The 26,328-nt window shown below is 49.1% G+C and overlaps 1 protein-coding gene across 4 annotated transcripts in view; it reads right to left on the reverse strand.

Moving 5' to 3' along the window:
• ULK4 (unc-51 like kinase 4) overlaps nucleotides 1-26,328 on the reverse strand; it is a 1,163,168-nt gene that overhangs the window by 1,095,369 nt on the left and 41,471 nt on the right. For all 4 annotated transcript variants that reach the window (XM_075315178.1, XM_075315180.1, XM_075315177.1 and 1 more), the window contains exons 3-6: nucleotides 22,723-22,822; nucleotides 15,620-15,759; nucleotides 4,480-4,642; nucleotides 3,049-3,150 (exon numbers count right to left, since the gene is read on the reverse strand). In XM_075315178.1, coding sequence (XP_075171293.1) covers nucleotides 3,049-3,150; nucleotides 4,480-4,642; nucleotides 15,620-15,759; nucleotides 22,723-22,822 — 505 coding nt within the window. The remainder of the gene's footprint in view (nucleotides 1-3,048; nucleotides 3,151-4,479; nucleotides 4,643-15,619; nucleotides 15,760-22,722; nucleotides 22,823-26,328) is intronic.

The following is a 26,328-nucleotide window of genomic DNA, read 5'->3' on the forward strand; positions in this document are numbered from 1 at the left end:
TGTGCGCACGTCCGAGTGACACGGACGCATCTCTGTTTGCTCCCTGTACGTTTTGTGCTTTTTTCATTTGATGTCGGTCTTTTTTCTTTTTCTGTTTCGTTCTCTCCCTCAGTCCGTCGGTCGGTCTCTATGTCTGTCGGTCGGTCTCTCTGTCTTATCTGTCCCTCTAGCTGTCTGTCAGTCAGTTCCCCCCCCTCTCTCATACTTACCGTTCCCCGATCTCCAGCGCGGCGCTGCACGGCTGTTATAAAAACTCCGGCGGCTTTTACTATTTTGAAAAAGCCGGCCGCCCATTAATCAATCTCGTATTCCCTAGTTTACCTGCCCACCGGCGCCTGTGATTGGTTGCAGTCACACATGCCCACCACGCTGAGTGACAGGTGTCTCACTGCACCCAATCACAGCAGCCGGTGGGCGTGTCTATACTATGCAGTGAAATAAATAAATAAATAATTAAAAAAACCGGCGTGCGGTCCCCCCCATTTTAATACCAGCCAGATAAAGCCATACGGCTGAAGGCTGGTATTCTCAGGATGGGGAGCTCGACGTTATGGGGAGCCCCCCACCCTAAAAATATCAGTCAGCAGCCGCCCAGAATTGCCGCATACATTATATGCGACAGTTCTGGGACTGTACCCGGCTCTTCCCGATTTGCCCTGGTGCGTTGGCAAATCGGGGTAATAAGGAGTTATTGGCAGCCCATAGCTGCCACTAAATCCTAGATTAATCATGTCAGGCGTCTCCACGAGATACCCTCAATGATTAATCTGTAAGTGACAGTTAAACACACACACACCCGAAAAAATCATTTATTAGAAATAAAAAACACAAAACAAATTCCCTCATTACCAATTTATTAACCCCGACAAAGCCCTCCATGTCCGGCGTAATCCACGGACCTCCAGCGTCGCTTCCAGCTCTGCTGCATGGAGGTGACAGGAGCAGCAGAAGACACCGCCGCTCCTGTCACCTCCACACAGCAACTGAGGTGAGTAGCGCGATCAGCTGAGCTGTCACTGAGGTTACCCGCGGCCACCGCTGGATCCAGCGGTGGCCGCGAGTTACCTGACTGACAGCAGCTGATCGCGCTACTCATCTCATTAGCTGTGTGGAGGTGACCGGAGCGGCGGTGTATTCTGCTGCTCCTGTCACCTCCATGCAGCAGAGCTGGAAGCGACGCTGGAGGTCCGTGGATTACGCCGGACATGGAGGGCTTTGTCGGGGTTAATAAATTGGTAATGAGGGAATTTGTTTTGTGTTTTTTATTTCTAATAAATGATTTTTTCAGGTGTGTGTGTGTTTTTTTACTGTCACTTACAGATTAATCATGGAAGGTATCTCGGGGAGACGCCTGACATGATTAATCTAGGATTTAGTGGCAGCTATGGGCTGCCAATAACTCCTTATTACCCCGATTTGCCAACGCACCAGGGCAAATCGGGAAGAGCCGGGTACAGTCCCAGAACTGTCGCATATAATGTATGCGGCAATTCTGGGCGGCTGCTGACTGATATTTTTAGGGTGGGGGGCTCCCCATAACGTCGAGCTCCCCATCCTGAGAATACCAGCCTTCAGCCAGATGGCTTTATCAGCTGGTATTAAAATGGGGGGGGGCCGCACGCCGGTTTTTTTAATTATTTATTTATTTCACTGCACAGTATAGACACGCCCACCGGCTGCTGTGATTGGGTGCAGTGATACACCTGTCACTCAGCGTGGTGGGCGTGTCTCACTGCAACCAATCTCAGGTGCTGGTGGGGAGAGAAAGCAGGGAATACGAGATTGTTTAATGAGCGGCCGGCTTTTTCAAATTAGAAAAAGCCGCCGGAGCAGTGTGAATGCCGTGCAGCGCCGTTGATCGGGGATCGGTGAGTATGAGAGAGGGGGGGGGACACTTCAGTCACTCGGGGGATTAGCGGTCACCGGTGAATCCTTCACAGGTGACCGCTAATCAGTACACGGCACAAAGACATAGCCGCGGCATGACAATGAAGTCGGGTGAAGTTCACCCGAGTTCATTCTCATCCCGCTACTCTGTCTTCCGACATGTAGTAACGACATTTTGCATCACACACGTACATTTCACACGGACAACACACACACACGTCAGTTATTTCACTCATACACACACGGACATTCCACACGCACATACGGCTAGCATACGGGATACACACGCAGGCCACACATACCATAAAAACGGACCTAAAAAACGGAAAACGGACCCGAAAAACGGCCCGTTTTACACGGACGTGGTTTTCACGGATGTGTGGCGGAGGCCTAAGATAGTGATAAAAGCGATCCATAGGCTATGTGCACATAGTGCGTTTTACGCGGTATTTTTGCGTGTTTTTCGGGTGCGTTTTTGTCCTCAAAACTGCATGACTTTGCTTCCCCAGCAAAGTCTAGGAGTTTTCATTTTTGCTGTCCGCACACATTTTTTTTAAGCTGCGTTGTTTAGCTTAAAAAAAAAAAAAATGGACATGTCAATTCTTTCCTGCGTTTTTCTGCGGTTTCCCCCCATGCAATGCATTGGAAAAACGCAAAAATCAAAAACGCAGACAAAAACGCACAAAATCACAGTAAAAACGCATGTGTTTTTTGCCGCTTTTTTTGCCGCGGGTGCGTTTTTGTGCGTTTTAAGCGGCCAAAAACGCAGCGTCATAAAAACGCAGCGTGTGCACATAGCCATAAACTGTCATACAAGCCAGGCAGAGATGTAACATATAGTACTCCAACATCTGTCATAGAAGTGAAGGAGTGTCAAACATTTTTGGAGCAGCTCCCATCGCTGTCTTATTCCCCTCCCCCTATTAAAAATATTTTTCTGATGAACTTTCTGTTCTCATTTGGTCAGTGAAATTTAGTATTCATGATCACTTAATGTGGCAATTCATTGTTCTCTGCCTTTATTGGTAACAGGGTTTTTATTGATTGAGTACATATCAGTAGTTTGGCACGACTGACATGGGAGATGACGCCGATTATAATTTGAGGGGAAAAAAACCCACACAAAAGTGCAAAGACAAAACAGTGTTTGATGCAACTTACCAGTGAACATTTCATATAAGATACATCCTAAAGACCAGAGATCGCTGGATATGGAGAAATCTGCTCCCTTGATTATTTCTGGAGCGGCATAAACTGGAGATCCTACAAAATATAGATTACATATATTACAGTGGAAAATACAGAAAATTACTACAATAAAATGCTCTATAGGTGATGTTCACACTAGAGCTTGGAGCACTCGTCTGGTTTGTGGAGCTGCCTGCCATTAAAAACCGTCACTTTCTAAAATGTTTTATACATTATAGGCTCTGAAGACTCTTGTTGATCTATGGAGGTCTAAGGGGTACTTTGCACACTACGACATCGCAAGCCGATGCTTGCGATGCCGAGCTCGATAGTCCCCGCCCCCGTCGCAGCAGCGATATCTTGTGATCGCTGCCGTAGCAAACATTATCGCTACAGCAGCTTCACATGCACTCACCTGCCCTGCGATGTCGCTCTGGCCGGCGACCCGCCTCCTTCCTAAGGGGGCGGGTCGAGCGGCGTCACAGTGACGTCATACAGCGGGCGGCCAATAGAAGCGGAGGGGCGGAGAGGGGCGGGACGTAAACATACCGCCCACCTCCGTCCTTCCGCATAGCCGGCGTGAGCCGCGGTGACGCAGGTAAGGAGATGTTCCTCGCTCCTGCGGCTTCTCACACAGCGATGTGTGCTGCCGCAGGGGAACAAGGAACAACATCGTACCGTCGCTGCCGGGCAATTATGAAAATGTCGGACACTACACCGATGATACGATTACGACGCTTTTGCGCTCGTTAATCGTATCAAAAACGCTTTACACACTACGATATCGACAGCGACGCCGGATGTGCGTCACTTTCGATTTGACCCCACCGACATCACAGCTGCGATGTCGTAGTGTGCAAAGTACTCCTTAGTCTTGAGACCCCCACTGATCGGTCTAAACACCAATCTAAAGTGCACGGCTGGTGCATGAGCAGAGCACAGAGCTGTGCATGGCCTCATTTTATTTTGTTAATTTTACGCTTGTATAGCGATATTAATACCACAGCGTTTTACAGACATTGTCCTCACTGTCCCCATTGGGGCTCAAAATCTAAGTTCCCTATCAGTATGTCTTTGTAGTGTGGGAGGAAAATGGAGGCCCTGGAGGAAACCCACACAAGCACTGGGACACCATACAAACTCCTTGCAGATGTTGCGCTTCCTGGGATTTATACTCAGAGGACCCCCACTGAGCAGCCCTACTGTCCGTAGTACTGGGTGTGTATATATACTCTCCCCGAGCTGCTTACGGACAAATGTACTTAGTATTGCGCCTGTAAACCGCTTTGTGCATTCAGCTCATACAGGAGCTGTGCACTTCAGAGCTGTGTTTGGATCATTGAAACATTGTTTCTGAAAATTCTTTCAGTAGAGATTAGTAGAAAATTTAGGACATTTATTAACCTTTAATGCGGTTCCTCAGGTTTCGTCGGGGGGTAGATTCTCCAGTATCACCTGAACTTTCTTCTGATCCAACCATTGCAAAAAATTCTTCGAGATTTTCACCATCTGCCTTTGAGAAGCTAAAGTTGGTTATCTTTAGGGTGCCAGGTCCATCCAGGAGAATCTTAACAGAATTAAAAAAAAAAAAAAAAAGTTTTATGTTACACAATAAAAGTCAAAAGCAACCTACAGACGTAGGATGAACTGTAGAAGTATCACAAATAATAAAATCTCCCTAAAGCTTTGTTTTTTTTTATTTTTATAGAGTCTGATCGGCTTCCTATCACAAAACCCAACCTTCTAGCTCAGTATTACATGTCACATCAGGCCCACATACTAAGGCTAAGCTCACATGTTCAGTAATCATCCATTAGAACGAATCCAGCATCAATGCGTTGGCAAAAGAATTACCGTATACAAATACAACTTTATTTGTGTCTGCTTATTGATTTTATCTGGATTTGTTGTTTGTTTTTTTTTATCATTGGAGTTTATGGAGAACAGATCTGTTATTAGATAGCTAGTTAGCAATCAGTTGTTCTTTCATTTATAAAGGATCCGTTTTTTGCTTACTAGATCAGTATCACATTGAAGATAAATAGCAATCCATTTGCCATAGACTCCAATGTTAAAACAACAGATCCAGCTAAAATTAACTACGGTATTTAAAAATGGACAAAAAAGTTCTGTCTGCACCAACTTTTCTGCAGCGAATTGCTGCTGGATGATTACTGGGACATGTGGAATTAGCCTAATCCTGCCAGAATAGTGTTTACACTGGGATTGCTCATTACTTAAGAGGTTCTGAATACCAAACATTATGCCCCTGTTTCAGCTTTTTAAGAAGCACTGTAATATTATAGAGAAAGTCAGATTTATATATGGTGCAATTTTCAGTATGACATCCTAGAAATCTGATGTGGTTTTGGCACAGGTGTCATATAACAAAATCCAATACCCGTGTTGTATGCATCCTGACTGTACTGCCCACAGTGCTCTATGGGCTGCTGCTAGGAAAATATTTGCTGCATATGTGCATGAATACTGTATTGTGGGCAGAACGGACTGAGGCATGCAGAGGAAATGCAGAATACAATCATTGTAATATTCCCTCAAATTATTTCCCATTAAGAAACTAAAACAGATTTTGTCCATGCTCTTCCCGAGGGCCTTGCTGTGCTGTAAACAAAGGTCCCGTTATAGCAGACCTCTGTGATAATCTGGATGTCCGTTCCCATGCACAGTGCCAATATTCTTGAAAAATAAACTCCAGATGAATACAGCGAAAACCCTTTGAGACGAGAACTCAAAATTGCTTTTAAAAGTAGGAAGAGATGGAGGGGGAATTGGTATTCTCAATGAAAATCGCTAGTATGTATAAGGGGGTGGTCTTCTAAAAAACGAATCTGTCACTAGGCTTTTACTATGTAATCTGCAGCAGAAAAAACTGCTGCACCTAGGAATCCAAGTGATACGTTATTGGAATCAGGGTCTCGGTCACTACCTCATGCTACTGTCAGATTACATAGCAAATACCTGCTGACAGATTCCATTTAAGAGGTTTCACTTGTATCAATTGACTGCCAGGACATCTGATCAGTGGGGACAGTGGACACAGGTACACACGTCACTGCTGATGATGCTGCATTGAATAGCATGTTAGCATGCCCCTGTGGGCGTCCTACTATGCTAAGAGGGTGGAATGAGAGCAGGAATTAACACCCTTGCGACTAGTCCCTGTGCTAATTAGCATATATTAAAGGACCTTTAGAAATACTTTTTCTAAAGATCCCTTTATCTATGCTACTAGATACAGGGACGGTTAGGCAGAGATTAGCAATATGCACCCAGAACTGCTTGCGATTCGGGGTGCATATTAAGACTCACCAAATGTATTCACACACATAGATCCTCAGCAGAAGAGAAAAGAAGGGAATTTTGTTTACTTACCGTAAATTCCTTTTCTTCTAGCTCCAATTGGGAGACCCAGACAATTGGGGTGTATAGCTATGCCTCCGGAGGCCACACAAAGTATTACACTAAAAGTGTAACGCCCCTCCCCTTCTGCCTATACACCCCCCGTGCTCACGGGCTCCTCAGTTTTGGTGCAAAAGCAAGAAGGAGGAAACAATTATAAATTGGTTTAAAGTAAATTCAATCCGAAGGAATATCGGAGAACTGAAACCATTCAACATGAACAACATGTGTACACAAAAAAACAGGGGCGGGTGCTGGGTCTCCCAATTGGAGCTAGAAGAAAAGGAATTTACGGTAAGTAAACAAAATTCCCTTCTTCTTTGTCGCTCCATTGGGAGACCCAGACAATTGGGACGTCCAAAAGCAGTCCCTGGGTGGGTAAATAATACCTCATAATAGAGCCGTAAACGGCTCCGTCCTACAGGTGGGCAACCGCCGCCTGAAGGACTCGCCTACGTAGGCTGGCATCTGCCGAAGCATAGGTATGCACCTGATAGTGTTTCGTGAAAGTGTGCAGGCTCGACCAGGTAGCTGCCTGACACACCTGCTGAGCCGTAGCCTGGTGCCGCAAGGCCCAGGACGCTCCCACGGCCCTGGTAGAATGGGCCTTCAGCCCTGAGGGAACCGGAAGCCCCGAGGAACAATAAGCCTCGAGAATTGGTTCCTTGATCCACCGAGCCAGGGTTGATTTGGAAGCTTGTGTCCCTTTACGCTGGCCAGCGACAAGGACAAAGCGTGCATCCGAGCGGCGCAGGGGCGCCGTACGAGAAATGTAGAATCTGAGTGCTCTCACCAGATCTAACAAGTGCAAATCCTTTTCACATTGGTGAACTGGATGAGGACAAAAAGAGGGTAAGGAGATATCCTGATTGAGATGAAAAGGGGATACCACCTTAGGGAGAAATTCCGGAACCGGACGCAGGACCACCTTGTCCTGGTGAAACACCAGGAAAGGGGCTTTGCACGACAACGCTGCTAGCTCAGACACTCTCCGAAGTGAAGTGACTGCTACTAGGAAAACCACCTTCTGCGAAAGGCGTGAGAGAGAAATATCCCTCATTGGCTCGAACGGTGGTTTCTGAAGAACCAACAGCACCCTGTTCAGATCCCAGGGTTCCAACGGACGCTTGTAAGGAGGGACAATGTGACAAACCCCCTGCAGGAACGTGCGTACCTGTGGAAGCCTGGCTAGGCGCTTCTGAAAAAAGACAGAGAGCGCAGAGACTTGTCCCTTAAGGGAGCCGAGCGACAAACCCTTTTCCAATCCGGATTGAAGGAAGGACAGAAAAGTGGGCAAGGTAAACGGCCAGGGAGAAAAACCCTGAGCAGAGCACCACGACAGGAATATTTTCCACGTCCTGTGGTAGATCTTGGCGGACGTTGGTTTCCTAGCCTGTCTCATAGTGGCAATGACCTCTTGAGATAATCCTGAAGACGCTAGGATCCAGGACTCAATGGCCACACAGTCAGGTTGAGGGCCGCAGAATTCAGATGGAAAAACGGCCCTTGAGACAGCAAGTCTGGTCGGTCTGGTAGTGCCCACGGTTGGCCGACCGTGAGATGCCACAGATCCGGGTACCACGACCTCCTCGGCCAGTCTGGAGCGACGAGGATGGCGCGGCGGCAGTCGGCCCTGATCTTGCGTAACACTCTGGGCAACAGTGCCAGAGGAGGAAACACATAAGGGAGTTGAAACTGCGACCAATCCTGAACTAAGGCGTCTGCCGCCAGAGCTCTGTGATCTTGGGACCGTGCCATGAATGTCGGGACCTTGTTGTTGTGCCGGGACGCCATTAGGTCGACGTCCGGCCTGCCCCAGCGGCAACAGATCTCCTGAAACACGTCCGGGTGAAGGGACCATTCCCCTGCGTCCATGCCCTGGCGACTGAGAAAGTCTGCTTCCCAGTTTTCTACGCCCGGGATGTGAACTGCGGATATGGTGGAGGCTGTGGCTTCCACCCACAGCAGAATCCGCCGGACTTCCTGGAAGGCTTGCCGACTGCGTGTCCCGCCTTGGTGGTTGATGTATGCCACCGCTGTGGAGTTGTCCGACTGAATTCGGATCTGTTTGCCTTCCAGCCACGGCTGGAACGCCTTTAGGGCAAGATACACTGCCCTTATCTCCAGAACATTGATCTGAAGGGAGGACTCTGTCTGAGTCCAAGTACCCTGAGCCCTGTGGTGGAGAAAGACCGCTCCCCACCCTGACAGGCTCGCGTCCGTCATGACCACCGCCCAGGATGGGGGCAGGAAGGATTTCCCCTTCGACAGAGAAGTGGGGAGAAGCCACCACTGAAGGGAAGCTTTGGCTGCCCGAGAAAGGGAGACGTTCCTGTCGAAGGACGTCGACTTCCTGTCCCATTTGCGGAGAATGTCCCATTGAAGTGGGCGCAGATGAAACTGCGCAAAAGGAACTGCCTCCATTGCTGCCACCATCTTCCCTAGGAAGTGCATGAGGCGCCTCAGGGGGTGTGACTGACCTTGAAGGAGAGATTGCACCTCTGTCTGTAGTGAACGCTGTTTGTTCAGCGGAAGCTTCACTATCGCTGAGAGAGTATGAAACTCCATGCCAAGATATGTCAGTGATTGGGCCGGTGTCAGATTTGACTTTGGAAAATTGATGATCCACCCGAAACTCTGGAGAGTTTCCAGAGCAATGTTCAGGCTGTGTTGGCATGCCCCTTGAGAGGGTGCCTTGACAATGAGACCTGCCCGCGGTCCGAAAGGACCGAAACCTCGATTGTACCTTCCGTGGTTGAGGTCTGTTTGGTTTGGACTGGGGTAAGGATGAATCCTTTCCCTTGGATTGTTTAATGTAAGGGATCACCGAGTGTCCCTGAGAGTGTAGGATTGGCACCACTGTTGCCATGACCTTGGTGAAGACCCGTGGGGCTGTCGCCAGGCCAAAAGGCAGTGCCACGAACTGAAGGTGTTCGTCCCCTATGGCGAAACGCAGGAAGCGCTGATGCTCTGGTGCAATCGGTACGTGGAGATAAGCATCTTTGATGTCTATTGATGCCAGGAAATCTCCTTGGAACATTGAGGCGATGACGGAGCGGAGCGATTCCATCCGGAACCGCCTGGTTTTCACATGCTTGTTGAGCAGTTTTAGGTCCAGAACGGGACGGAAGGATCCGTCCTTTTTTGGCACCACGAAAAAGTTGGAGTAAAAACCGTGACCCCGTTGCTGAAGAGGAACAGGGATCACCACTCCTTCCGCCTTCAGAGTGCACACCGCCTGCAGAAGAGCCTCGGCTCTGTCGGGGGGCGGAGATGTTCTGAAGAATCGAGTCGGAGGACGAGAGCTGAACTCTATCCTGTAACCTTGAGATAGAATGTCTCTCACCCATCGGTCTTTTACTTGTGGCAGCCAGGCGTCGCAAAAGCGGGAGAGCCTGCCACCGACCGAGGATGCGGTTTGAGGAGGCCGAAAGTCATGAGGAGGCCGCTTTGGGAGCGGTTCCTCCGGCGGTCTTTTTAGGACGTGACTTAGACCGCCATGCATCGGAGTTCCTCTGATCTTTCTGAGGCCTTTTGGACGAGGAAAATTTCATCCAATCGCTCACCAAACAAGCGGTCGCCAGAGACAATGGCAAACCGGTTAAAAACTTTTTGGAAGCAGAGTCTGCCTTCCATTCACGTAGCCACATGGCCCTGCGGAGTACCACCGAATTGGCGGATGCCACCGCCGTACGGCTCGCCGAGTCCAGGATAGCATTAATGGCGTAGGACGCAAACGCCGACGCCTGAGTGGTTAAGGACACCACTTGCGGGGCAGATGTACGTGTTAGTGCATTAATCTGCGCCTGACAAGCTGAGATAGCTTGGAGTGCCCATACGGCTGCGAATGCTGGAGCAAAAGACGCGCCGATAGCTTCATAGATGGATTTCAACCATAGTTCCATCTGTCTGTCAGTGGCATCTTTGAGTGAAGCCCCATCTTCCACTGCAACTATGGATCTAGCCGCCAGTCTGGAGATTGGAGGATCCACCTTAGGACACTGAGTCCAGCCCTTGACAACCTCGGGGGGGAAGGGATAACGTGTGTCCTTAAGGCGCTTGGAAAAACGCTTGTCTGGACAGTCTCGATTTTTCTGGATTGCCTCTCTGAAGTCAGAGTGATCCAGAAACATATTTAATGTACGCTTGGGAAACCTGAAACGGAATTTCTCCTGAGAAGCAGACTCCTCAATTGGAGGAGCTGGGGGAGAAATATCCAACACCTGATTGATGGTCGCTATAAGATCATTCACTACTGCGTCACCTTCAGGTGTATCTAGGTTGAGAGCGGCTTCAGGATCAGAATCCTGATCTGATACCTCCGCTTCATCCTCCAGAGAGTCCCCCTGCTGGGACCCTGAACAGTGTGATGAAGTGGAGGGAATTTCCCAGCGACCCCGCTTGGGCGGCCTGGGACTGCGGTCCGTGTCAGAGACCTCACCCTGGGACCTATGGGTTACCCCAGGGGCACTTTGCTGTTCCAATTGAGGGGGACCAGGGGTCAAGGATTGGACAGTGCCCGGGGCCTGGATCACCGGTCTGAACTGCAATGCTTCCAGTATTTTAGCAGACCATTTGTCCATATTCTCAGACAGTTTGTCAGCAAAGGCTGCAAACTCCGTCCCTGTCACCTGGACAGTGGTAGCAGGTGGTTCCACCTGGGCCACCAGTCGCAGAGGCTCCAGCTGAGTAAGTGCCACAGGGGCCGAGCATTGCACACAATGAGGGTCAGTGGAACCTGCCGGTAGTACAGCTTTACATGAGGTACAGGTTGCAAAGTACTCCTGTGCTTTGGCACCCTTGCCTTTTGCGGATGACATGTTGTCTCCTCTGAGAACAACAGGAGGGTATATAGCCAAAAATCAATAGAGCGACCGCACAGTGCAAATGTATACCTATATATATATATATATACACACTTCGGTACTCAGTGGGGCCAGCACCACAGGTGCTGCTTACCGACCGCTCAGAGCGGTTGTGTGATCACCAGATTCCCTGCCTGGGTCTCCCTGTGTTGTCTCTCCTCTCCAGCGTCTGAATCGCTGACAGGAATGGCTGCCGGCGTTCTGTGGGGAGGAGGGGACCGTGGGCGTGCCCAAGAAAAGTGCGGGAATCTAGTGCCCCAGTGTACTGAGTGAGGAGGGAGGAGGATACTAATGTATGCTCCAGCCCTCAGCGCTGACGATCTGTGCAGCATCCCGCCCTTCCCCTGACTGGCAGGCCTGTAGGCGGGAATATACGACACTAGGCCGCAGAAGCCGGGGACTAAAGTTATAAGCGCGGCCGGCAATAAGCGCGGCCGCGCGGTAGTCCCCGGTGCACTAACACACCCAGCAGTGCTGCAATGTGTATGGCACAAGCGCTCCATGCGCGGTAGTCCCCGGCGCACTAACACACCCAGCAGTGCTGTAATGTGTATGGCACCAGCGCTCCATGCGCGGTCCCCACGGGGACACACAGTACCTCATAGTAGCAGGGCCTTGTCCCTGACGATACCCAGCTCCTATCCTGCAGATTCCCAGAGGCTGCGGAGGGAGCACGGTCCCAGTGCCTGGAGACCGATCCGGAACCCACTTCACCCAGAGCCCATTAAGGGATGGGGAAGGAAAACAGCATGTGGCTCATGCCTGTGTACCCGCAATGGGTACCTCAACCTTAACAACACCGCCGACAAAGTGGGGTGAGAAGGGAGCATGCTGGGGGCCCTGTTATGGGCCCTCTTTTCTTCCATCCGACCTAGTCAGCAGCTGCTGCTGACTAAGTTGTGGAGCTTATGCGTGGATGTCTGCCTCCTTCGCACAAAGCATAAAAACTGAGGAGCCCGTGAGCACGGGGGGTGTATAGGCAGAAGGGGAGGGGCGTTACACTTTTAGTGTAATACTTTGTGTGGCCTCCGGAGGCATAGCTATACACCCCAATTGTCTGGGTCTCCCAATGGAGCGACAAAGAAAGTTACATTTACAATGCACAGATCTGCTAATGACAGATCCATGCATTGGAAAATTACTTTTTAACAACCTGTTACATCAAACCATTGGCCTACTTCCATTACATTGATGACATATTCAGACCCCGTCAGGATTATTAAGAAGAGCCTGACATTGGACCACTCAAATACAAAAAAATCTTTCTGGATATCACCATAAAAATTCTAAATAGTTCAATCCAGACATTGGTACTTCAGAAACCAATTAGCCAGCCTCAGATGGACAACTTCCACCCAAAGCATATTAAATAGTCCATTGTTTAAAGCCAGGCCCTCAGATATAATCATATGTGTTCCAGCACAACAGATAGGGATGAACACTTAACCAATCATAAAAAAAACACTTTTAAACCAAGGATACCACTCCACCTCCATAAATGATTAGATCATTACAGCCAAAATGATGCCTAAAGGGGGCTTTACACGCAATGACATCGCTAACGAGATGTTGTTGGGGTGACGGAATCCGTGACGCACATCCGGCCTCGTTAGCGATATCGTGGCGTGTGAAACGTACGAATGACTGCCAACGATCAAAATTACTCACCTAATCGTTGATCATTGACACGTCGTTCTAATCCCAAATATCGTTGCTGTTGCAGGACGCAGGTTGTTCGTCGTTCCTGAGGCAGCACACATCGGTATGTGTGACCCCCTGAACGACACCTAACCTGCGTCCACCGGCAACGAGGTGGGTGTCACTTTCTTTCGGCTGCTTCTTGGCCCCTCCACTTCTATTGGACGGCTGTCGTGTGACGTCGCTGTGACGCCGCACGAACAGCCCCCTTAAAAAGGAGGCGGTTCACCGGCCACAGCGATCTCGCTAAGCAGGCAAGTATGTGTGACGGGTCCGAGTGATGTTGTGCGCCATGGGCAGCGATTTGACCGTGACTCACAACCGACGTGGGCGGGTCCTTTCTCCAGCGACATTGCTAGCGATGTCGCTGTGTGTAAAGCAGACTTAAGGCCGTATGCATACGTTGCGCTTTTGCCACATTTTTTTTTTTACTGTGTTTTTTTCTTGCAGATTTTCACAAATCTGCAAGGATATCCTTGTGTCAGCAAAGTCTATGAGAATCCTGGAGTGTTGTTCAAGATATTTTTCTTGCAGTAAAAAAAATCTGCAGCAATTCTTTCTGCAATTTTGGCTGTGTTTTAACCATTGAAAACAATGAAAAGAAATGTGGCAAAAATGAGCATATTTGCCACAGTATTTTTCCTGCCAGAAGATGCAGATCTGGTCCACAGATTAATGCAACGTGTGCACATAACAATCAATCAAATATGGAAGGAAATAGGAAAATAGTTGTGTACATTTGGTGGTGACCTAAAGCCCACAGCTTGAAGTGCTGAAAAAAACTGCTAAAAAACTATCATATCCTACATGAGGTGGACCTGCTAAAAATAGGATTTATATCGCCTCCGTTGCTTTGCTACAGGCAACATCCAAATGTATGAAATATCATGATCAGAAACTCCATACCTCTGATACACAAAGGTGAACTTATCCTTGTAATGGGAAGAGACGCAAAACCTGCAAAAATATAAAGACCACAGACCGGATACAGATCTCCAACTCCTAACAGGACTCAAAGATTCCTGGGAGGTTCCCATGTTCCTCTTCCAATGTGGTGTACTTAATCCTTTGCACTAAATGACCCACTTTATGACTTTATGATAAAGAAAGAGGACAGAAACTGAGAGCAAGGAAGAAAAAAAAAAATGACTTGTGGCCAAGGACACAACATAAACAATGTGAACATTGTCATGTTAAAAGGCAACTTCAAGTCAGAAAAACACCCAAGGGTCTGGGAATATGAATGTATTTCAATCTTTGATACCCTCCACAGAGGATTAAATCTGTCACAAGGATTGTACTCCAGAGACAGTGAGGGCACCAGGTCCCTGATCTTACATGGATATTGACACAATAAAACTTGCACACTACTTATCTAAATCAATTAAAAGGGGTTTTCTTCTACTACAGTAGGACAATCCCTTCTAAATCCACATTTCCCCCTATTAAAATAAAACCTATACCTTTCTCCAGTGGTGGCGCGGTTCCATCAGTGTGTGGACTTGGATTCCCGGGACTCACGTGAAGTTGTGACGTCCCACGACCAATCACTGATGACTGCTCTCCCCCCGCCTTCAGACAGATGAGTAATTAACAGGAAGTGCGAGCTGCAGCTGCCGCTCACTTCCTGTGGATAGCTCCGGTGTCCAAAGGCGGATAGACAAAAGCTGGCAGTGATTGGTCGCAGGGCTCGCAAGACGACAACTTCACGTGAGTCCTGGGAATCCAAGTCCAGACACTGATGGAATATTTTAATCACCTGAAACATCTAGACTGAGAAGGGGGTTGTCCTAGTAGTGGAAAACCCCTTTAAGAATTAATTTTCCAAGTGGTTTGCCTTTTTAAACGTCAATTTATTATACCATGCCTCTGCTCTGTGTATATAGTGTTTCTTTAGATACTTTGTTATACCATGCCTGATGAAGAGACCTAAGTAGTCTCGAAAGCTTGCTTTGTGACGTCATTTATTTTATTTTTGTTAGCCATTACAGATCATCATAACAACAAGATTATTATTTTGTTTCTCCCACTGACAGCAATCAATCTAGACTCAAATATAGAAACACATGGTACTGCAAGTAAATTAACTTAGCCAAAAATGAATGTGCAGGTGCACTGCATAATGTCCTCCCTGCCTTTGTGTTTCTATGGGAAAGATAATAACAAACGGACAAAATAGTCTGTGTCCTTAAAGGGGGTTGTCTAGTCACAACATGCCAATTACCAACCCAAATGGAAAGGACATCACTATCAGATTAGCTCAATACCAGGAACCCAATATAATTGGAGCCGTTGTGTTGTATGCGACAGTGGCCGCTACACACCAGGCAGTGCATTTCCATCCAAAGTGTTTACACCTAGTGGTGACTAGAGGAAATGTTAGCTGATCAGTGGGGGTGACAGATTGAGACAAAAATGCTTGGGACGAAAAATATTTAGTAATGCGCTTGATCCTGTCCAGTCAGTGAAGCCATATTGGATGACACATCGTCCAGAACCAAGTGGCAGAATCCAGACATTGCATTCATGTAATGATAAAACTCACCAAACATAGGTCTTACCTTTCGAGGAGTCAGATCACAGAAAAGTATTCCAATTTCATGAATATAATGGAGTCCAGTAATGATATCGACTGCAAACTCTCGAATGGTATCTTCAGGCAACTGCTCATCCTGACCAATGACCGTTTCAAGTGAACCCCCTGTAATGGATTTCAATAGGATTGATACAGAAGACGAAGAGAGACAAACATTGCAAAATATAAACAAAGTGGTGAAGATATCAGTACATCATTAAAATGGGAACTGCTCACAGCCTGTGAGCATACTGATACCATCACATAGCTGCATCCACGGACAGTGTCCCTTTGCCATCTTATTTCTCACTTCTTAAAGAGAAAGGGTGGATTCACTGTTGGTAACATTGTGGAGACATGCAGAGAACGTGAACCTTGTGTGGGGTCACACTGACAATTTAACTGTTAATACTAAAATGTTGCTGACATCTGATCAGGACTCTGCAGATGGCATACGAAGACCATTAGTTAGCCCTTGGATTGCCATGGCAAACATCAGGATCACACAATCTCAAAAGGACAATAGAGTTAAAGATGGAGGGCCCCATATACTGCTAACCACCTAAATGCAGCTGTCACTATTCACATCAGCATCTAAGGGGTTAAAAAGACCATGGTTGGTCTCAACACCGATTGTGGCTGGTGCAGCAGAGTGCCAGCAAATAGGAGTGTTACAGCTGTCGGGGTATGCTATTCACTTATCTCAGGTCAGTAAAAAGACATTGGTGGTGTGAGACTGTGACCGGGGTTATCTATGACGGCCGGTATGTCTCGTCCCGGTTGTGCTCACTCCATGATAGAAAGTAACTCCACTCCAGGGTTAATGCTGTTTCCCTACAGGCTTAAGGAAGGGTTAAAAGGAAACAGGAACGAGGGCAGGTGTGCCGGGTGTGAGGGAGTGATCACAACTCCCAGAGTTCTCTGCCGGAGAGGCACATGTGTACTGTGTGGACTTTTGTTTGGATAATAAACCGTGTGCTGTGAACCTTGGTGCCTGGATCCCGTGTCTTCTGCTGCACAGCCGACCACGCTACCTCACATATGGTGGAGAATGCGGGCATGCCAGCCCGGTGAGGTGTAGCTTCCATTTCTGGTGACCCGGTAGCACATGCCCTGGATTCAAGCAGCTATACTACAGCCAAAACCCGGCGACGCCATGGAGGACATACTTAAGCAGCTGATTCAGGCCAATGCACGTCAGGAGCAAAGGCACCAGGAACAGATGGTTCTCCTGGCCAAGTCGATCCGTGCCGGAATGACAGCAACAACCCCGGCACCGGGTGATGACGGCAGCGTCCGGAAAACGGTGAGACAAGCGTTGCAAAAGATGACCCCGGGGGATGATGTGGAAGCGTTCCTGGCGGTGTTTGAGCGGGTGGCCGAGCGGGAAAAGCTGCCGACCCCCCAGTGGGCTGAGGTATTGTCGCCCTATCTGACGGGGGAGCCCCAAAAAGCGTACCTGGACCTCTGTACCGAGGATGCCATAGACTATACGACCCTGAAAGCCGAAACACTTGCCCGGTTGGGGGTAAATACCTATGTACGGGCTCAGCGGGTGAATCAGTGGTTCTATGAGGAAGCCAAACCCGTACGCTCCCAAGCCTATGACTTGTTGCATTTAGTAAAGAAGTGGTTGCAGCCTGACATTCTGAGCCCGGCGCAAATGGTGGAAAGGGTAGTGGTTGATCGCTTTGTGCGCACTTTACCCGTCACCATTCAACGGTGGGTGGGCCAGGGCGACCCAAGTACCCTGGATCAATTAGTGGGCCTGGTGGAGCGGCATGTGGCTACGCAGGACTTGATACGGGACACTGAGACTTTGCGTGCCGCCCGTCGGTCCGGCCCCTCCAAGCCTCGGGCCAACGACCCACCGCTGACATGGTGCGGGAGTCCGCTACCGTCCCTTCGGAGGCCGCGCCCGCCGTCCCAGAGGTCCGGAAGGCCATGTACCCTAAACGACAACTCGTCAAGAGGGTATCCATCCCTATTAGATGTTGGCCCAGCGGGTGGGACATATGGAAGCCCAGTGTCCCCTCACCACGGAGCCCATGGATTGTGGGGTTACCCGGCAGGGTTCAATGTATGCTCAGGTGGTGTGTACCGCTGACCTGGTCTACCCAGAGACTGAGCCCCACTTGTGCCAAATACAGGTGAATGGATGTCCGGTTACAGGCTTGTTGGATTCCGGAAGCTTAGTGACCCTTGTGCGATCAACCCTAAGGGCTAAAGTAAAGGCCACAGGACGCACCGTGGGGGTGGTTTGCATACATGGGGACCGCCGAGACTATCCCACGGGGATTGTCACCATCACAGCACCTTGCGGTCAGGTGCAACATGAGGTGGCACTTATTAACTCTCTTCCCCATGACGTGATCCTAGGAAGGGATCTGCCCTATTTTTGGACTTTATGGAAGGGACCTCCTAAGTCCCCTCAGATATTGGTCAGTCCGGGACCTGAGCCCTACAATCCTGAATCCGGGACGCCTGCCGTAGGGGTTCCCATGATAGGGACAGAATGTGAACCCGATAGGTCGCCCCTAGAGGTATTGGCAGGAGAGGCTGAGACGGTTGAGCCCATCCCGGAGTTGGAGGCATCCCCGGATACGTTTGGGACAGCCCAACTCCAGGACCCTACATTAATACATGCCCGGAGTCGGGTGACAGTAGTTGACGGGGTGGCACAGCTGCCCGGGGCCCAGGTAAGGTACCCCCATTTCGCTCTTAAGCAGGATTTACTCTACCGGGTAGATGAAATACGGGGCGTAGGGGTAGAACAGTTGGTGGTGCCCCAGCCGCATCGCCGGCGGGTCCTCGACTTGGCTCATAAACACCTGATGAGTGGCCACCTAGGGGTCAAGAAAACGCAGGAGCGAATATTGCAAAGGTTCTATTGGCCCGGGGTCTTTGGGGAGGTAAAAAGGTTCTGCGAAACCTGCCCGGAGTGTCAGCTTACCGCACCCCTGACCCACTTTCGCAGTCCGTTGGTACCGTTACCCATTATAGAAGTCCCTTTTGAACGGATAGGGATGGATCTGGTGGGGCCCCTCGTAAAGTCTGCTCGAGGGCACCAACATATCCTAGTGATCGTTGACTATGCCACCCGGTATCCAGAGGCGATACCTCTCAGACATATTGCGGCGAAGCTTATAGCTCGGGAGTTGTTTGCTGTGTTCTGCCGGGTGGGGTTGCCCAAGGAGATCCTTACGGATCAGGGGACCCCATTCATGTCTAAAGTGACCAAAGAGCTATGCCGGCTACTCCAGATCAAGCAGTTGCGTACGTCTGTGTATCATCCTCAGACGGATGGTTTAGTGGAACGATTCAATAAAACCCTGAAAACCATGCTAAAAAGGGTGATTTCCAAAGACGGGAAAGACTGGGATATGATGCTTCCCTATTTGATGTTTGCCATACGAGAGGTGCCACAGGCATCCACGGGGTTTTCGCCTTTTGAATTGTTATACGGGCGACATCCCCGGGGATTGTTGGACCTGGCAAAGAAAACATGGGAGCAAGAGCCCACCCCCCATAAAAGTGTGATTGAACACATTTTAGGAATGCAGAACCGCATAAGCGCGGTCATGCCAATTGTGAAGGAGCATTTACAGGAGGCTCAGGCCGCGCAAAGCGGCCGCTACAATAGACAAGCCACCGTGCGGACCTTTAAACCCGGGGATCGGGTGTTGGTATTGATCCCCACGGCGGAGAGTAAATTCCTGGCTCAGTGGCAAGGCCCCTACGAGATAAAGGAAAGAGTCGGGGTGGTCAACTATAAGGTATTGCAGCCCGGTAGGCGGAAACCTGAACAAATATACCATGTCAACCTATTAAAACCTTGGCAGGAACGGGAAAGCCTGATGGTTGATTTTCCCCCATCTCCCTCCTCTTCGGGTCGTTCAAACCCGGCTCCAGCAACCCCCGGAGAGGACGAACCGGAAGTAAGGATAGGAGAAGCCCTCACCAAGCAACAGAGGCGAGAGGCCAGACGGCTGGTTCAGCAGAACCCCGATGTCTTCTCCGAGTTGCCGGGTAGGACCAGTCTGATACGACATGACATTGTCACCGAGCCTCACCTGAAGGTACGCCTGAAGTCATACCGGGTGCCGGAGGCTCGAACACAAGCCATATCAGAGGAAGTGAAGACAATGCTACGCCTGGGGGTCATCGAAAAATCCCGGAGTGAATGGGCTAGTCCTATTGTCCTAATACCAAAACCCGATGGCTCCTTAAGGTTCTGCAATGACTTTAGGAGATTGAACGAAATATCCAAGTTCGATCTCTACCCCATGCCCCGGGTGGATGAGCTGATTGATAGGCTGGGACAGGCGCGATATTTCACCACGCACGACCTGACCAAGGGGTACTGGCAGGTGCCCCTGACGGAGTCCGCCAAGGAGAAAACCACTTTTGTTACGCCGGAGGGTCTCTTCCACTATGTTGTCTTGCCTTTTGGGTTACATGGCGCTCCGGCCACGTTCCAGAGGTTGATGGACTTGGTGCTGGAACCCCACCAGGCGTATGCATCAGCGTACCTTGACAACATCATTATTTACAGCTCCGAGTGGCAGACCCACTTGGAACAGGTACAAGCGGTGGTAGACGCGCTTCGAACAGCCGGATTGACAGCCAATCCCAAGAAATGTGCGTTGGGACTCACGGAAGCCCGCTACTTGGGCTACGTGATAGGCCAAGGAGTGATTAAGCCCCAAATTAACAAGGTTGAGGCGATCCACAAGTGGCCTAGACCCCTGACCACGAAGCAGGTTAGGGCCTTCCTGGGTATCGTGGGGTACTACAGGAGGTTTGTAAAAGATTTTGCGGGACTATCAGCCCCCTTGACGGACCTTCTCAAAGGCAAGAAGTCCGTCATGGTGCGCTGGACTCCGCAGGCCGAGGACTCCTTCCGGGCCCTGAAAGGGGTCCTGTGCGGACAGCCCGTTCTGGTCAACCCTGATTTCTGGAAGGAGTTCATAGTACAGACTGACGCCTCTGAGGTCGGCCTGGGGGCAGTGCTGTCTCAGGTGGTTCAGGGGGAGGAACACCCCGTCACCTTCTTAAGTAGGAAGCTCACCCCTCCCGAGCGGAATTATAGCGTAGTGGAGAAGGAGTGCCTGGCGATTAAGTGGGCCTTGGAGTCCCTACGCTATTACCTGCTGGGACGTCAGTTTCGCTTGGTGACGGATCACTCTCCACTGGTCTGGATGAGGTCCGCCAAGGAACGGAATGCCCGAGTTACCCGGTGGTTCCTTTCTCTGCAGAACTTCCGGTTTACGGTTGAGCACCGGGCCGGTAGGTTGCAGGGCAACGCCGATGCCTTGTCCCGCGGCCCGTGTTTGATGGCAGGAGTTCAACCCGCTCGCTTGAACTGAGGGGGGGGGGTATGTGAGACTGTGACCGGGGTTATCTATGACGGCCGGTATGTCTCGCCCCGGTTGTGCTCACTCCATGATAGAAAGTAACTCCACTCCAGGGTTAATGCTGTTTCCCTACAGGCTGAAGGAAGGGTTAAAAGGAAACAGGAACGAGGGCAGGTGTGCCGGGTGTGAGGGAGTGATCACAACTCCCTGAGTTCTCTGCCGGAGAGGCACATGTGTACTGTGTGGACTTTTGTTTGGATAATAAACCGTGTGCTGTGAACCTTGGTGCCTGGATCCCGTGTCTTCTGCTGCGCAGCCGACCACGCTACCTCACAGTGGTCACTGAATGGTTAAAACATACCCTGTGTCTAAAAAAAAAATTAAATAAAATAAAATATGTTTCATACACTGAACATTCCCTTTACAGAGAAAAGTTTTTCAAGAAGCTATAAGCAAGCTGTACAACCCATAACAGGCAAACTATAAACTGAATTTGATGGACTTCTGCTTTCCTTCAACCTCAGAACCATTTAAAACTGGAAAAAGGAGAAACAATCGTTTAGGGCTAAAAACAATTTTAAAGGGAATCTGTCACCAGGTTTTTGCCATTTAATCTGAGAGCAGTATAACATAAGGGTAGAGATCCTGATTCCATTGATGTGTCGCTTACTGGGCTGCTAAGTGTAGTTTTGATAAAATCACTGATTAATTATCAGTAGATGATTAGAGGACATTTTTGGCGTGCTGCAGATAGTCCAGCATATTCATGAGCTCTGTATAACTGCTAGATTTGCAGCAGAGAAAATATAGATTTAAACAAAATGACAGCAAACAGGGGGTCTCTGTTTCTACATTATGCTGCTCCCAAACGAGGCAGCATTACCTGGTGACAGATTCCCTTTAATAAGGTGTGCTGCACAAGCCATTACAATTTTCATATACAAGTAACTGAAATGATCTTTAAAAAAAAAAAAGACAATAGGGCTGATTTCAGATGGCAATGTTAGAAATCGAGCCAGTCGCATTTGCAAACTTGACGTGTCTGGCCTCATGTGTCATGTCATCCACATTGCATTGACAAGGCATGCTTCTGGACTGTGAAATGGACCAAATTATTGCACATGGTGATTTTGGTCCTTGCAGACCATTGGTCTGAGTGGAAAATTGGCCATATTCACTGGCACAATGACTACTGTACATTATGGCTTTGTGCGCTGCGTGCGTGACAATCAAAGATGGCACACGGTCAGATTGCACGCTTGCCTGAATTAGCCCTAAAGGTTATTAGCAGACATGCATCTCATTAGGGCCAGAATATCATTTTAGGCATCCAACGCCTTGATATGGAGCCAGCTACGCACCATTATCTGGAATATAGCAGCAGGCTTAGGCGCCGTCTCCATTTGCTTCCAACATCCCGCCACTACTTTGACTGATTAAAAATAAAGATTACTTTACTTTTAATTTACAGTAAATACTTAAACTGAAATTGATGAACAGATCAGACTCTGCCAGCGGTTCTGCCCTCGCCGAGCACTTTAGATCTAATGTCATTACTTCCCTCTGAGTTCACACGAGTTGATTCTGGGAACAGAACCAAATGAGACAATAGCAATATCACAAAGCCAATCCAATATCAATACCCACGACAGGAGCTGTTCTAGAGATCAGGAGACACAGCTACATTGTAACGGTTGTGTTCATGAGTGTAGGATCAGAGGACGGACCTTACCTGTGCAAAGCTCCACTACCAGCCACAGATGGTTACTAGTCTCGTACCACTCATAAAACGTCACCACGTTCTTGTGCTTTACATGGTGTGTTAGGCGGACCTAAAATTAAGACAAAATAAATAGTAATGATATATATTTGATAATAAGATGTCAATACTATAGAAAAAGCAGTACACATATAATAATGGCAAACATAAAATATGTAATGACTACAATACTTTCCAACAGTGAGGGGCACGTATATCAGGCTGCGGGGTCCACTGTTATATATACCAGCCAGTTCTTTAGGGTATATGCTGTAATTAGATGAGGCCTCCCGTTATTTCACCCCACCATACACATGAATACTGGGCGTGCATGTCTTCCCAAAGGAGAAAGGCAACAGCCAGACAACGGAGGTATATGCTCACTGTGTCTTCTTAAGAACAAGGGATCTATTATATGAAGTCTAATCAGCCCGAGCCATCTATTCCAAAGGTAAAGACATTCTATACACCTTAAGCGGGCTTTACACGCTGCGATCTCGCTAGTGAGATCGCAAGCGATCGTACCCGCCCCCGTCGGTTGTGCGACACGGGCAAATCGCTGCCCATGCCGCACAACCTCACTTAACCCCGTCACACGCACTTACCTGCCCAGCGACGTCGCTCTGGCCAGCGACCCACCTCCTTTCAAAGGGGGTGGTTTGTGCGGTGTCATAGCGACGTCACACGGCAGGCGGCCAATAGAAGCGGAAGGGCGGAGATGAGCGGGACGTAAACATCCCGGCCACCTCCTTCCTTCCGCATTGTGGGTGGCCGCAGGTAAGGAGATGTTCGTCGCTCTTGCGGTGTCACACATAGCGATGTGTGGTGCCGCAGGAACGACAAACATCACTAATAAGCTGAAAACGATTTTTTGTTTCAGGACAACCTCTCCGCGGTAAACGATTTTGACCGCTTTTGCGATCGTTTAAGGCCGCTCATAAGTGTCACACACTGCGATATCGTTAATGACGCCAGATGTGCTTCACAAACACTGTGACTCCGACGATTCATTAACGGTATAGTAGCATGTAAAGCCCGCTTTAGGCTATGTTCACACTAGAAAAATTAATTTTTCTTAAGAAATTTCTTTAGAGTGAAGGATTAGCACACCTGCGTTAAAAAACGCTCCAATAACGCAGGTGCGTTTTGGTGCGTTTTAGGTGTGTTTTTTTCAGGTTAGTCTCTGCGTTTTTTAATGCTTTTACAGCAATAAATAATCTAGATAATAGATAGATAGAAAGATGGATGAATAGATAGATAATAGATGAGAAAGACCTATAGAATGTCCTACCCCCTCTGCATTTTCTAAGCTGGCACCCTTTAGTGACTTTCATGTGGCACTAAAGGGTGCTTAGCCTTATATTAAGCCAAAAAATAAATAATTTAAAAAAACGACGTGGGGTCCCCCCTATCTTTTGTAGCCAGCTAGGGTAAAGCAGACGGCTGCAGCCTGCAGACCACCGCTGGCAGCTTCACCTTGGCTGGTAATCCAAAACTGAGGGCACCCCACACTGTTATTTTAAATTAAATAAATAATTTAAAACAAAAATCGGGGGGGTCCCCCCCAAATTGGATCACCAGCCAAGGTAAAGCGGACAGCTGTGGTCTGGTATTCTCAGACTAGGGAAGTCCACTGTTATTGCATACTACCCAGCCTAAAAATAGCAGGCCACAGCCGCCCCAGAAGTGGCGCATCCATTGGATGTGCCAATCATGACGCTTTGCCCCAACTCATCCCATTGCCCTGGTGCGGTTGCAAACGGGGTAATATATGGGGTTGATGCCAGATGTGTAATGTCACCTGGCATCAAGCCCTGGGGTTAATGTCACGCGTCTATCAGACACCTGACATCACCAAACCAGTCAGTAATAAAAAAAGAAGGGAATTTTGTTTACTTACCGTAAATTCCTTTTCTTCTAGCTCCAATTGGGAGACCCAGACAATTGGGTGTATAGGCTATGCCTCCGGAGGCCGCACAAAGTATTACACTAAAAGTGTAAAGCCCCTCCCCTTCTGCCTATACACCCCCCGTGCTCCCACGGGCTCCTCAGTTTTGGTGCAAAAGCAAGAAGGAGGAAAAGAATTATAAACTGGTTTAAAGTAAATTCAATCCGAAGGAATATCGGAGAACTGAAACCATTCAACATGAACAACATGTGTACACACAAAAAAACAGGGGCGGGTGCTGGGTCTCCCAATTGGAGCTAGAAGAAAAGGAATTTACGGTAAGTAAACAAAATTCCCTTCTTCTTTGTCGCTCCATTGGGAGACCCAGACAATTGGGACGTCCAAAAGCAGTCCCTGGGTGGGTAAAATAATACCTCGTGATAGAGCCGTAAAACGGCCCCTTCCTACAGGTGGGCAACCGCCGCCTGAAGGACTCGTCTACCTAGGCTGGCATCCGCCGAAGCATAGGTATGCACCTGATAGTGTTTCGTGAAAGTGTGCAGGCTCGACCAGGTAGCTGCCTGACACACCTGCTGAGCCGTAGCCTGGTGCCTCAAAGCCCAGGACGCGCCCACGGCTCTGGTAGAATGGGCCTTCAGCCCTGAGGGAACCGGAAGCCCAGCAGAACGGTAAGCTTCGAGAATTGGTTCCTTGATCCACCGAGCCAGGGTTGATTTGGAAGCCTGTGACCCTTTACGCTGGCCAGCGACAAGGACAAAGAGCGCATCCGAGCGGCGCAGGGGCGCCGTCCGAGAAATGTAGAGCCTGAGTGCTCTCACCAGATCTAACAAGTGCAAATCCTTTTCACATTGGTGAACCGGATGAGGACAAAAAGAAGGTAAGGAGATATCCTGATTGAGATGAAAGGGGGATACCACTTTAGGGAGAAATTCCGGAACCGGACGCAGAACCACCTTGTCCTGGTGAAACACCAGGAAAGGGGCTTTGCATGACAGCGCTGCTAGCTCAGACACTCTCCGAAGTGAAGTGACTGCTACTAGAAAAACCACTTTCTGCGAAAGGCGTGAGAGAGAAATATCTCTCATTGGCTCGAATGGTGGTTTCTGAAGAACCATCAGCACCCTGTTCAGATCCCAGGGTTCTAACGGCCGCTTGTAAGGAGGAACGATGTGACAAACCCCCTGCAGGAACGTGCGTACCTGTGGAAGTCTGGCTAGGCGCTTCTGGAAAAACACAGAGAGCGCTGAGACTTGTCCCTTAAGGGAGCCGAGCGACAAACCCTTTTCCAGTCCAGATTGAAGGAAGGACAGAAAAGTGGGTAAGGCAAAAGGCCAGGGAGAAAAACCCTGAGCAGAGCACCACGACAGGAAAATTTTCCACGTCCTGTGGTAGATCTTGGCGGACGTTGGTTTCCTAGCCTGTCTCATAGTGGCAATGACGTCTTGAGATAACCCTGAAGACGCTAGGATCCAGGACTCAATGGCCACACAGTCAGGTTGAGGGCCGCAGAATTCAGATGGAAAAACGGCCCTTGAGATAGCAAGTCTGGTCGGTCTGGTAGTGCCCACGGTTGGCCGACCGTGAGATGCCACAGATCCGGGTACCACGACCGCCTCGGCCAGTCTGGAGCGACGAGGATGACGCGGCGGCAGTCGGCCCTGATCTTGCGT

This window comes from Anomaloglossus baeobatrachus, chromosome 6, assembly GCF_048569485.1.
Source record: "Anomaloglossus baeobatrachus isolate aAnoBae1 chromosome 6, aAnoBae1.hap1, whole genome shotgun sequence".
Lineage (NCBI taxonomy): Eukaryota > Metazoa > Chordata > Amphibia > Anura > Aromobatidae > Anomaloglossus > Anomaloglossus baeobatrachus.